Source organism: Mercenaria mercenaria, chromosome 12, assembly GCF_021730395.1.
Source record: "Mercenaria mercenaria strain notata chromosome 12, MADL_Memer_1, whole genome shotgun sequence".
Taxonomy (NCBI): Eukaryota; Metazoa; Mollusca; class Bivalvia; order Venerida; family Veneridae; genus Mercenaria; species Mercenaria mercenaria.
The window spans coordinates 75,803,035-75,817,019 of NC_069372.1; the positions used below are offsets into that span (position 1 = coordinate 75,803,035).

The 13,985-nt window shown below is 34.6% G+C and overlaps 1 protein-coding gene across 2 annotated transcripts in view; it reads right to left on the reverse strand.

Annotated features, from left to right (window-relative positions):
• The window catches only part of LOC128547453 (guanylate-binding protein 5-like), a 32,159-nt gene extending 29,977 nt beyond the window's left edge, over window positions 1-2,182 (reverse strand). Inside the window, exons 1-2 of one of the 2 annotated variants that reach the window (XM_053520357.1) lie at window positions 1,842-2,182; window positions 1,083-1,270 (exon numbers count right to left, since the gene is read on the reverse strand). In XM_053520357.1, the coding sequence (XP_053376332.1) occupies window positions 1,083-1,270; window positions 1,842-1,855 (202 nt within the window). In that variant the 5' untranslated portion in view covers window positions 1,856-2,182. The remainder of the gene's footprint in view (window positions 1-1,082; window positions 1,271-1,841) is intronic. The other variant, XM_053520356.1, reaches the window with a different exon arrangement.
• Between the last annotated feature and the right edge of the window lie 11,803 nt (window positions 2,183-13,985).

Here is a 13,985-nt window from a genome sequence, read left to right on the forward strand (position 1 = left end):
ATATAGATTCATGAAACCTTGCATGAGTCTTAATCATGATATGAACTTGCGCACCTCCTCCTATGTTTTATTTGGGTCCGCCCCCTATTTTCAGAGTTATGGCCTCTGAAATAGTCAAAAATGCACATTTTCACCTTCCGACGCACCTAGCTCAAAAAGTATTTCATATAAATTGATTAAACCTTGCATGTGTCTTTATCATGATATGAACTTGCGCACCTCTTATTTATGTATGAACTTGCGCACCTCTTATTTATGTCTGGCTCCGCCCCCTATTTTCTTTCAGAGTTATGGCCCCTGAAATGGTCAAAAATGCACATTTTCACCTTGTGTCATGCCTAGCTCAAAACGTATTTGATATAGATTCATGAAATCTAGCATGAGTCTTAATCATGATATGAACTTGCGCACCTCCTATTTTTCATTGGGTCCGCCCTCTATTTTCAGAGTTATGGCCCATTGTGACGCACCTAGCTCAAAAAGTAATTAATATAAATGGTTGAATACTTGCAAAAGTCTTTATCATGATATAAACTTGCACACCTATAATTTCTGGGCAGGCTCCAACCCCATATTTTTAAAGTTATTGCCCCTGAAATAGTAAAAAAAATGCACATTTTCACCTAATTATGTGCCTAGCTCAAAAAGTATTTGATGTAAATTCCTGAAACCTTGCTCGATTCTTTATCATGATGTGACCCTGCACATTTTCTGCATTCTTCTTGAGAATCTTAGCACTTATTACAGAGTTATAGCCCTTGAAATAGTTGATTTTTTGTTTGTGATGCTCATAGCTCAAAAAGTATATGGCCTAGAATAATGAATCCTTTTCATAAAATGTTTGTTGAGGCTATACCCCATTAAGACTGCAAACATTTGAATTATTGCCTCTTGTCTGTGACAAACGTACCAGTGGGGGGCACACCCTGTGTCCTACAGACACATTCTAGTTGGTATTTATTTTTGGGACGTCAGTACCTAAACTCGGGCGAATATGACAACGTACGTATTCAGATATGGGTAATAGATTTAATGTGATTTTTTTCTGCTCCCACCTCATTAAACATTTATATTACCAGTACCTGATTCCGTATTGGTCAATCTGTTCATCAGGAAAGATTTGCCAGTTCTGTACAGACCTGCTATGGCAACAACAACCAGGCTTTCCTTTATGGTTGATATTTCAGAAATAATTTTCTCTTCTACGTGAAGTTTTCCCTCATCGTCCGTTTTTATCAAACACTGTGGTTTTATAAACACAGACAGTTGTCTGAAATGCAGACATTTAAAATAGTAAGTGAACTACAATCTTAAGTTTGATTTTAAAAGATTCGTTTCCGAGAGAAATTTTAACTTACTACGTATTGGTGTTACTTAAATACAACAAAATTATTACTTGACGTTGTTTAACGGAACAAGACCCAACATGCACATCACAGTGTTAAGATAGCAGATATCATAATCCAGTATTAGGAATGGTAATAGTTGATGAGTATGCTACAAAGTACAAGTAAGTACATATATTGTATAGAGTGACTGTGCAGCAGACGTTTTACATATTTTACATATAATATAGAGATTTTGTAAATAACTACTGTCTAACATACAAACACATGAGAGGACCTGGCACCAGGAGGCATGATGTCAAAAATAATGTTTATCTAAATCGTCTGTAAACTTCAACACACGAATACTCCATTCATGAAAAAGATATTCATTGAAAAATATCTGGGTCAACTATAAGCCGATATTACTCAAAGTATTAATTCTTGTTTTGTTTACACCACAGTAACCTACACCAAATCGGGCAAAATTAGGAGGTTGAAAATTTAAATTCATACCCGACTTTTGACATGCTGATTTGGAATTCCCTTCAGTGCACTGTAAATATAAATAGTATATCAATAACATGAATTTCTTATATTTGATTTTACATTGACTTTACCAATCAAGTATAAACAAACTGGAAATAATGTGAATCGTAAATATGCATTAGTCTATAAGCTTATATAACACTGCTCTGTATAATACGGAGGTATATTCGGACGAGTTCCAACCTAAAAAAAGAAACATATTGGTCGCTCAAATAGGCGTGTCTAATATGATTTTTTTCAGCTGGGTACGAGTCAAAATATATTCCTTACTGTACTGAACAATTTAAAATAACTTTTTATGCTATTTTCAAGTTGATAAAAAATCAGACGGGTGCGACCGTTGATCCAGGTGAGCAAACAACTAAAACGTAATCGTATACAGTGCGTCAAGCGTCAAGCGGTAAATTACGTTGAATTACTGCAGACACTTTAATCGGTCAACGTATAGTTCCGTTAAGTTAAATTTGGAATATACACAGTTTATTATCATCTGATATTGAATATATTGTATCCGGAAATGAGATGTACGGTCATGCTGATTGGATGAGAAAGCTATAAAAGTGAAGATTGAATTATATCAAAATTCAAATTCTTTTCGTTTTAATATCTTACTCATACGATGTGACAACAAATCATCATTGTATAACTCGCTAACTATTGGACGGGTTCGGACCTCCACTATAAGTTATAACACTTCAAAAGACCATGCATATTCAATCACAATTTGTGATGAAAGCCGTTTCGTTATCGGTATCAAAGATCTGATATAATACTTATCCTAAAGTTTTATCACATTGATAAAGTATAAGTGACTGTCACAAAGAAAGGTTAAACGGTTAGGGTAGATTTCCAGGAAATACAATGCACCCAGGACGCTGTCAGAGAGCAATGCATCTCAACGTAGACCCACGACAAAAAGAAACAGGAATGGGAAGATATACGGGTTGCTTAAAAATAACAAGTACATTTTTGTTACAAATGTATATGCAAAATACAGAAATGGGTCGGGGGTACATGTATATACAATATAAAAATGGGTAAGGGGTACAGAAAGGGGTGGGGTGTAAGGGGAAATAGAAAAAAAGCTAGGATGAATATTCAACAAGGGAAGTCGCGCTACAAACACGCAGTCTCCTTACAATGCAAACCACAGCAGCGCAAAATGGACCTGCAGTAAACACGGCAATGACAACACAGTTGGGCACCGCACAGGGACGGCCGGCGGCCAGATAAAAAGTGGGCACCTAACCTCACTCAAAGTAAAAAGAGAGTGGCAAATTCAAGTGGTGATGTGGGATAAGAAAAGATAAACCAACAACAAACAAGAAAGCAAATGTAACATAAAATACAAAATGGATAAAAAACAAGTTGAAAATAATGGCGTCGCCTTGGACCGCTCAGCTACCTTTGGGTTTTAACTCATTAAAGGGCATATCTGCCTCACCCTTACGTTAGACACGACAGTGTAAATTTAATAACCCCCGATGAGAAAGATTAACTTTCATGACAAAATACAGGGGCCTTAATGGCCGAGTGGTTAAGGTCGTTTACTTCCAATCGATGTGGGTTCGAGCCTTGCTCGGTGCGTTGAATTCTTCATGTGAGGAAGCCATCTATCTGGCTTACGGAAGGTCGATGGTTCTACCCAGGTGCCCGCTTGTGATGAAATAATGCACGGAAGGGCACCTGGGGTCTTCCTCACTACCACAAACAAAAGCTGGAAAGTCGCCATATGACATATCACTGTGTCGGTGTGACGTTAAACTTAACAAATAACAACAAACAACAAAAAAGTCATGTCAAAGAAGTCTGAAGTCAAAGCACCAATAGCCTAACTTTTACGGACACTACAAAGCAAGTTGCAAGACAAAAATGCACTCCATTCGTCCATTTTCGTAGGCATCACGGATTCTAACATTTTATTAGTTATCGCACCATCAAATAGGAAAGCGTAGAGACTACCTGTAGAGTGGTCAATCACTAAACACTTCGTATCCTCTTTTGATGAACTTATAAGGGGTGTGTGAGACCAAGCTTATAAATGTATTCAGGTTTGTGATATATTTCTTTACGATCTGTAGCAAAGATTAGTAAAAAGGGTGTTATATTTCTGGTCAGGGATCATGTAGTCCATTCAATATCTATGTGATATAATTCCGCAGACAAGGGGGCTTTCCATTATCTCTCCTGAACAGACTCAATCAAACAGAGTCTGCTATTATTTTGCTTGGTTGCATTCAAAGATTCCAAAGGATCTTCTTAAAGATTTTATACCGTAGTTTTTGATACCGATAAACCTATGGTAATAACTTATTGGTAACATGAAGATTTCTATGTATCAAATCCTCTAACTTTGAGCAACTTCTTACAAAACGAATAAGTTGTGAAATATAGACATCCTATGATGCCAATCGAGGACATCCCCATTTAGGTGGGGAAATTGACAATATCAAAATTAAAATCGTCTCATTTATCAAATATTTTTGTTTCTAAATTACTTTTCATAATTGTCAATTGTAAGCCAAAATGACTTCTACATTTGAAGTATTAGCATTGTTAAGTTGCAATTCTTTTCAGCAGTTCTGAAAATATAGTTTCCAGATTAGATATCAAGGTACCTCGGGGTTCCATTAAAAACTACAACAATGTAAAACTCATATCAGTGGACAAACTGAGCACAAGACTTCGGTCATTATAAATGAACACATCAGCAATGAATGGGGCACAGTTACTCCCCATAGGTAAACTAATTACTTGTCTATATGCTTTATCACCGTGTATACCGATATCGGATCCCTCTCTGTAGAAAATGAGAAAACGGATCCCTCTCTGTTCGCGCACAGGACACTCTCTGTGCTAAACAATGAACTCCAACGTCACTCAGCTCGGAAAATCAAATTTTTCGTCCAAAACACATTTTTGTGCATAAAATCATATAGCCCACGGAATGGCGTAGCTATATACCATTGCTTTTTTATTGTTACATTTGTTTTATCAGTTCACACAAGTCCAAACGAAGATGGAATATAGCCGGAGGTACTGGCTTGGATGAACATCGTGCGATGTTTATGAAACTTATATACGACTTTCCTTGAATATAGCAAATATCTAGTACCTTAGATGTGAAGCCGTTGATCCTATCTTATTTGTAAATACACAATATTCGGATATTTTCATCATATTTCCTTTAAAACGCTCACTTTCGATTTCGTTGATGCACGAGATCCCTCTCAGTTGGCCCAATTTTGCCTCACAGGACCCCTCTTGACTCTCTACACACGGCACAAGAATCCTCTCGGACACAATTGTTTTTCTATCGGCTCAGGTGCTCTTAATTTAACTTCAATGTTAGAGTTACGCAATGGTGTTCGTATTTAAAAGCAAAACAATAATTATAGGTTATTATCTATGCACAAGGTTTGCAGCGGAAGTAGATAGTACGACTTTAGGAGCACAATATTCTTCCGCTAAAGAACGATCGAGTGCATATTTACCGATGCAAGGATGATAACCTTTTTATTACATACGCATACAATGTAATGTAACTGCACTATATATTTTCAATAGTCTGAATAAGATTAACAATACTGAACTAAATAAAATAAAGTTATTGCCACGACAGACATTCAATTACGCCACGTATCCGATATGAAAGTCAGGCGTCAGTGTATGTACCGATGTTTTCGATACAGACTTGTGTGTCCGGGCGGACGGGGGTTTGGTCACTGGCACCAGAACAGAAATATAATGCCTCTGTACATGTTATACCCTACCCCTAGGTATTCTATAAGAACCATGGTCATGAACGGGAAAATATACTAACCCGTTTCAATCGCGCATTTCATACCTAAAACACGCAGTTCGGTAAATGTGTACTATAGATATCAAACAAGTGATAATTTATCTTCCATTGTGTACCGGTCACAAATTTTCAATACATCTTATCTTAGAAAAACAACGCGTAGTTTAAAGTTATTTCAACGTTACACAAAAAACTTGCTTGAACTTCCCTGGTGGAGTTCCGTTCTAGATTACAAAACTATTCTGACTGGCTGTTGTGAAAATGTATGTCAATCGTCATTTTACTACACGTGTTCGCTAAAATGTGAAAATGCTGCATAAATGTGCAAAATGAATAAAATAAACAGAACAGATGCAGACCAATGTACGATTTCAAATTAAAGATCATATACAAGATGAATTTCATTCATCATTTCGAGTTTTAGTGTAAAATTGTGATTTTTTTAAATTCTATTTTTGTTTGTTTACATTTCGCCAAACATGTGCACACTGCCGTGACCTCTAGACCGGATGTTCATTAGGGAAGGTCAAGCAAGTTTTTTCTGTAACGTTGACGAAAGCATAAAATATGTTGATAATCTCAGCAATATGAAATATTGAGACAACGTGACTGGTGCATGACGGAAGATAAATTATCGCTTGTTCAATATACTAGGTACCCATTCACCGAACTGCGCGTTTAAGTTGAGAAATATACGATTGAAACGGGTTAGTATATTTTCCCGTTCATGACCATGGTTCTTATAGAATACCTAGGGGTAGGGTATAACACGTACAGAGGCATTTTCCTTCTGTTCTGGTGCCAGTGGGTTTGGTATAATAAGTACAGAGGTGTCGCTGAACCTTTTCAGACTAGCTATGCATGAATGGCCCCTTTTTGTATCAAATCAAATTATACAAATTCGCGTTTAAACGTTATTTGTGTATCATTAAGATATCTACGGAAGAGCATTAGTGCCAGGTGCGTTTTTTTTAATAACTCGAAATTTCGAATTTCGAGTTACTATTTTGCCCTTTTATTAGCAGAATTTGAACGTCTGTCTGTCAATCAAAGGCCAAAAATGTAACGGACAACGGTACACCCAACAGAATCAATAAATAAAGAAACATTGTTTAAATAGAGATATTTTCTATGAACAAACGCTGCCATATGACCCTGTATGGCTACCCAATGACTACACCAGGTATCTTATCTTGGCCAGGACCTATACAACGTCAACAATTGTAGTTAGTAACTCGAAATTTCAAGATAAGTAACTCTAAATTTCGAGGTAGTAACTCGAAATTTCGACTTAGTAACTCGAAATATCAACATAGTAACTCGAAATTTCGACTTAGTAACTCGAAATTTTGAGATAAGTTACTCGAGATAGTAACTAGAAATTTCGAGTTAATAAATGACATACACCTGGCACTAATGCTCTTCCGTAGGTATCAGTAAATTTGATAATAAAATTTAAATATGAATGTTATGTGAAATTGCTGATTGATTTTCAATTTAAAAGCATATTAAAGGAAGTAAAAACACCATGATCTATACCCTTAGAAGCAGATGTTGTTTTCAATAAGAATACCATTTCAAAATTTTAACACTGAAGTTGAGGGTGCCGGTGCCGATAGAACATTTTGTCAAAGAGGGTTCCCGTGCCTGCAGAGAGTCAAGAGGGATCCTGTGAGGCACAATTGCACCGACTGATAGGGATCCCGTGCATCAACGAAATCGAATGTAGGGCGTTTTTAAGAAAATATGATGAAAATATTCACATAAAGTGTGTTTACAAGTAAGATGGGATCAACAACTTCACATCTAAGGTACCAGATACTTGCTATATTTAAGAAAGTCGTATTTAAGTTTCATAAACATCGCACGATGTTCATCCAAGCCATTACCCACCGTCTACATTACATCTTCATTTGGACTTGTGTGAACTAATAAAACAAATGTAATGGTAAAAAAAGCAATTGTATATAACTACGTCATTCCGTGGGCCATATGTTTTTATGCACAAAAATTTGTTTAGGACGAAAACTTTGACTTTCCGAGCTGAGTGACGTTGGAGTTCATTGTTTAGCACAGAGAGTGTCCTGTGCGCGAACAAAGAGGGATCCGTTTTCTCATTTTCCACAGAGAGGGATCCAATATGGGTATACACCGTGTTTATTGGAAAATTAAATAAACTGTGCTATACTTTAGAAACTGAAGCGCTTCACATACCTGATTACAACTTTTCAAGGTGTATTTTTGTTATATTTACTGTTAGTAAAATGCTCTAGTTTTATTCTATACCAAATATTCTAACATGGCTCCATTTGATTTCTGGTTAAACAAAGAAGAAAATCAAGCTCTGTATATTCTACGATAAACAACGGTTGACGCGCGGACCGGTAAGAGAGCATTATGACGTCAATTATGACGTACGTCAAATTACCGAATGACGTCCGATACATTGCTCCTCGCGTAAATGAAGTTCAGCATAATATTTATTAAAATATATCAATGAGCATGTCAGATGCTTCAGTAACGCCCTCGTGGTTCAATTCTTACGCATCTGAACTCTGAACCGTGGTAAATCAGACGATAAACCACTCGAAGGCCTTGATTATTTGTTAATTCTACATGAATACTGCAATAAATGTAGAAATCAGTATTTTTTATATTTAAGTGGGTTATTACATGTTTTCGTGTCATATCCTTTCATAATTATTACATGTTTCCGATTGTAATTAAGCAATTATCATATCATGTAACGTTACTATGGTAAAGTAAAAGGACTGCGTAATGAAACAAGAGATGAAACTACTGGCAATGAACCTAATCAAGCGAACGTTGTATTTGTATTTTATACACAGCGTTGTTTTTTTATTCTGAGGCCCCAAAGAGATAACTTCATACTCACTCCACTGCTAAAACCAAATTTTGGAACCATTTAAACTTGTGTAATTATTTATTCTTAATAACATGAAATAAATGTATGAAATAGTACGTTCGATAAACAAATCAACAATGTTCTCAAAGAGTGAACAGTCATATATTTGAAACAAATCATTATCCAGAAACAACTACTAACGTTTCTTAACATTTTAACTCTCAAAGACATACTATCCAGGATTTCTCCATAATGAAACAAATTCTTTATGGAAACGGCCTCTAAAAGAGATATTCTGGATGTATCACTTGGGTACTGTGTCTCCAAAAGGAATAATTTCTAAAATTCTATATGAATGTCTTTCATTCATATACATTTATCATAAACTAATATATTAATATTGTTTGTGTTTCACAATCAGTTTTTAGCTCGACTTTTCGAAGAAAAAGTAGAGCTATTGCACTCGCCCCGGCGTCGGCGTCGGCGTCGGCGTCGGTTAAAGTTTTTGATAAAGTCAAATATCTCTGTTACTATCAAAGCTATTGACTTGAAACTTAAAATAGTTATTTACTATCAAAGTCTACACCAGGAGAAACAATCCCCATAACTCTGATTGAATTTTGACAGAATTATGCCCCTTTTTAACTTAGAATGCTTGGTTAAAGTTTTTGATAAAGTCACATATGTCTGTTACAATCAAAGCGAAAGAGATTTTCTGGATGTATCACTTTGGTACTGTGTCTCCAAAAGGAATAATTTCTAAAATTCTATATGAATGTCTTTCATTCATATACATTTATCATAAACTAATATATTAATATTGTGTGTGTTTCACAATCAGTTTTTAGCTCGACTTTTCGAAGAAAAAGTAGAGCTATTGCACTCGCCCCGGCGTCGGCGTCGGCGTCGGTTAAAGTTTTTGACAAAGTCAAATATCTCTGTTACTATCAAAGCTATTGACTCGAAACTTAAAATACTTATTTACCATCAAAGTCTACACCAGAAGAAACAATCCCCATAACTCTGATTTGAATTTTGACAGGATTATGCCCCTTTTTAACTTAGAATTTTTTTTTTTTTTTTTTGATAAAGTCAAATATCTCTGTTACTATTAAAGCTTTTGACTTGAAACTCAAAATAGTTATATACAATCAAAGTCTGCACCAAGAGACACAATTCCCATAACTCTGGTTTGAATTTTGACAGAATTATGCCCCTTTTTAACTTAGAATTTTTGGTTAAAGTTTTTGATAAAGTCAAATATCTCTGTTACTATCAAAGCTTTTGACTTGAAACTTAAAATACTTATTTACCATCAAAGTCTACACTAGGAGAAACAATATCCATAACTCTGATTTTGAATTTTGACAGAATTATGCCCCTTTTTACCTTAGAAATTTTTGCTAAAAGTCAAATATCTCTGTTACTGTTAAAGCTTTTGACTTGAAACTCAAAATAGTTATTTACTATCGAAGTCTACAACAGGAAACACAATTCCCATAACTCTGTTTGAATTTTGACAGAGTTATGTCTCTTTTTAATTTTTTTTTACTGGTAAAGCTCTAATTCAGAGTCAAGCACTGAGAAAAGTCGAGCGCGCTGTCTTACGGACAGCTCTTGTTATTTGTTGCCATTACTTAACCATTGCACGTTTAATACTCTTTCGCCACTAGTTATGTATAATACTTTACCCAGTCCGCAAAACTCTTCGTTAAATTTTGACGTCGTCTTTATTGACGACATTTGACGCGGACATAATGCCCTTTATGATGTACCCTAAGGAATGCTAATGTAGGCCGGGAACGTTAGTAATAAATACAAGAGGGCCAAGATGGCCCTAGGTCGCTCACCTGAGAAACACACCATAATACACCATAACAGTGTAAACATGTTTGAACTAGTGATCTCATGGAAAAAATATTCTGACCAATTATCATTAAAATTGGAGCAAAAACAAGTATTTTCTTTGATTTGACCCCAGATGACCCATATTCGAACTTGACCTAGATTTCATCAAGGCTATCATTCTGACAAAATTTCATGAAGATCAATTGAAAAATACAGCCTCTATCGCATACACAAGGTTTTTCTTTGATCTGACCTAGTGACCTAGTTTTTGAACCCAGATGACCCATATTCGAACTTGACCTAGATTTTATAAAGGCTATCATTCTGACAAAATTTCATGAAAATCAATTGACAAATACAGCCTTTATCACATACACGAGGTTTTTCTTTGATTTAACCTAGTGACCTACTTGTTGACTACAGATGACCCATATTCAAATTCTACCTAGATTTCATCAAGGCAATCATTCTGACTTATTTCAGGAAGATCAATTGAAAAAAAACAGCCTCTATCGCATACACAAGGTTTTCCTTTGATTTGACCTAGTGACCTATTTTTTGAACCCAGATAACCCATATTCAAACTTGACCTAGATTTCATCAAGGCAATCATTCTGACCAAATTTCATGAAGATCAATTGAAAAATACAGCCTCTATTGCATACACAAGTTTTTTCTTTGATTTGACCTAGTGACCTACTTTTGATCCTAGATGACCAATAATCAAACTCAACCTAGATTTTATCAAGGCTATCATTCTGACCAAATTTCATAAAGATCAATTGAAAAATACAGCCTCTATCGTATACACGAGGTTTTTCTTTGATTTGACCTAGTGGCCGAATTTTTGACCCAAGATGACCCATATTCAAACTTGACCTAGATTTCATCAAGGCTATCATTTTGACCTAATTTCATGAAGATCAATTGAAAAATACAGCCTCTATCGCATACACAAGGTTTTTCTTTGATTTGACCTAGTGACCTAGTTTTTAACCCCAGATAACCCATTTTCAAATTCGATTTAGATTTCATCAAGATAATCATTCTGACCAAAATTCATGAAGATTAATTGAAAAATACAGCCTCTATCGCATACGCAAGGTTTTTCTTTGATTTGACCTAGTGACCTACTTTTCGACCCCAGATAACCCATTTTCGAACTCGGCCTAGACTTCATCAAAGTAATCATTCTGACCAAAATTCATGAAGATTAATTGAAAAATATTTCTTTGATTTGACCTAGTGACCTAGTTTTTGACCCCAGGTGACACATTTTCAAACTCGGCCTAGATTTCATCAAAGTAATCATTCTGACCAAAATTCATGAAGATTAATTGAAAAATACAACCTCTATCGCATACACAAGGTTTTTCTTTTATTTGACCTAGTGACCTAGTTTTTGACCCCAGATGACCCATTTTCGAATTCGACCTAGATTTTATCAATGTAATCATTCTGACCAAATTTCGTGAAGATCAGTTGATAAAAATACAGCCTCTATCGCATACACAAGCTAAATGTTGACAGACGACAGACGACGGACATCGAGCGATCACAAAAACTCACCTGAGCATTGCTCAGGTGAGCTAAAAAGTGACCTGTTATAATTTGTAGTTTTGACTGCTTTTAATACCTATAAATAAATATTGATCCAATACTACTAATTTATTTTGAATTATAAAGCTTAAAGAGATCGATCATAACTTCTGCATACACGTGTATTAACATTCTATAAATATGCCTAGTTGCAGGTTAATAAAAACTTTCAGTACTTATAAATAATATCCAAACTATAACCTTGATATGAAGTGGGTCATTTGAACAATTTATCAGTTCTTATAAAAGTGTATGTAGTCTTGAGGAAATTTTTAATTTGAAGAATTAGAAACCGATTACTTTTGGTTACCTCAAACGCAGAATACATTTGTATTTCTTCCGCATAAATACAAAGCATAATGAGAATTTGCTTTTCGTAAGAAATCCTTCATATACATATAAGTTTCTAAAGCATAATATCGGTTTGGACACTTTCACACTACTGACGCAAATAAAACTTGGGATTCAGATAAGATGGAATTTATTTCGTAAGGATTTACATATTCCGATGACACTTTTAAACAATGTTAAAGAGGTACATTGGTACATACAATGATGAAACTTGCTTGAATAAGCAACACATACATCAACACTTCGTCATTATTTATTGAATGAAAATAAATTATCCATTACTACAACATATAAATAAATAGCCTACACAAAAGGTCACGTAAAGTAAAAAGGCTAAGTCAGAGGCAATGTTCTCCATGTAAAAACAATATTTTTCACTATTAGAAAACAATGTCTAGTGTTTAGAGATAAATAGATTTTTCAACGATAGAAATACATTAGATAAAGTCTAGACATTGATTTCTAAGTCCTTGAAATAACCAAAAATGATTTAACAAATGTAAAATTTATGATAGATGATTATAAGCAGTGATATCTATTAGTTTACTTCCCTTACAATTGCAATATTGAGTGGAAAATGAAAACGGTTTAAGACACAATATCATACCTTTTTACACAACAAAAACATTTAGGATTTATTCATATGTGTTTGACTTACCCTTTAAAACCTTCTTCATATAATTTTGTCAGCTTACTTATGGCAAAAAATAACTTTTAACAAACAATTTAATAAAACTTTTGTAATACAGAACAGGTAGAATTAGTAAATGTGATATTATTTTTATATCTATTTCCTATGCCTTTAGTGTTTCATATGCATTAGATGTAATTCCAGAGTATATTGGCTTTTAAAATGTTGCAATATTAACTAATTACATAATTACGTATCTAAATTAACTCGTTTATAATCACGCTGGTTTAATATCTTCTTTGATTTACTAAAGTAGCATCGGTTTTTATACATGTCCTATATGAGCAAAACATATATGCATTTTACGTATATTTTCAAACCGATACTGTTGTTTATAAATTGGAAACACCAAAGTGATTTTATAGAGTGTTTCGTAGTATCAAACGTGTGTACGATTAATAAAGATTTTACCATGTAAGTAATAGAAGAAGGTTAAACGTTATCAAAAGGAAATATATGAACTGTTTCAAGTTGATGACTGTGAACAAGTCTGCATAAACAACTATAGTATACTGCAATGAGATAGACGTTTACCATTAAATGATGATCATTCTAATAATATCACACTTTAAATACATAATTTGACTAATATAGCCAAAAATAACATTCATAAATGGAGCGAATAGTTTCCATACATCTGCTGTTGCAGAGGTCAGAACATAACGTAGTTTACTTTGTGGCCTTCGTAAAGTGATTGATTGAGAGAGAGAGAGAGAGAGAGAGAGAGAACGACAAACATTTGAAAATATTTCCTCTATCAATTATCACATTTATAATCATTATAATAACGGTATTTAGTGAAAATTAGACGTCATTTTACATCCTTGTAATCCATATTGTTTAGATTTGTTACGTCCTCATCAAGCTACTATACGTAGACGTCAGAACGAAGGAGTATTTTTCTTCTTCTAAAGACACGTAGAAAATATTTATTCTCAACCGTTGGAAAACCGT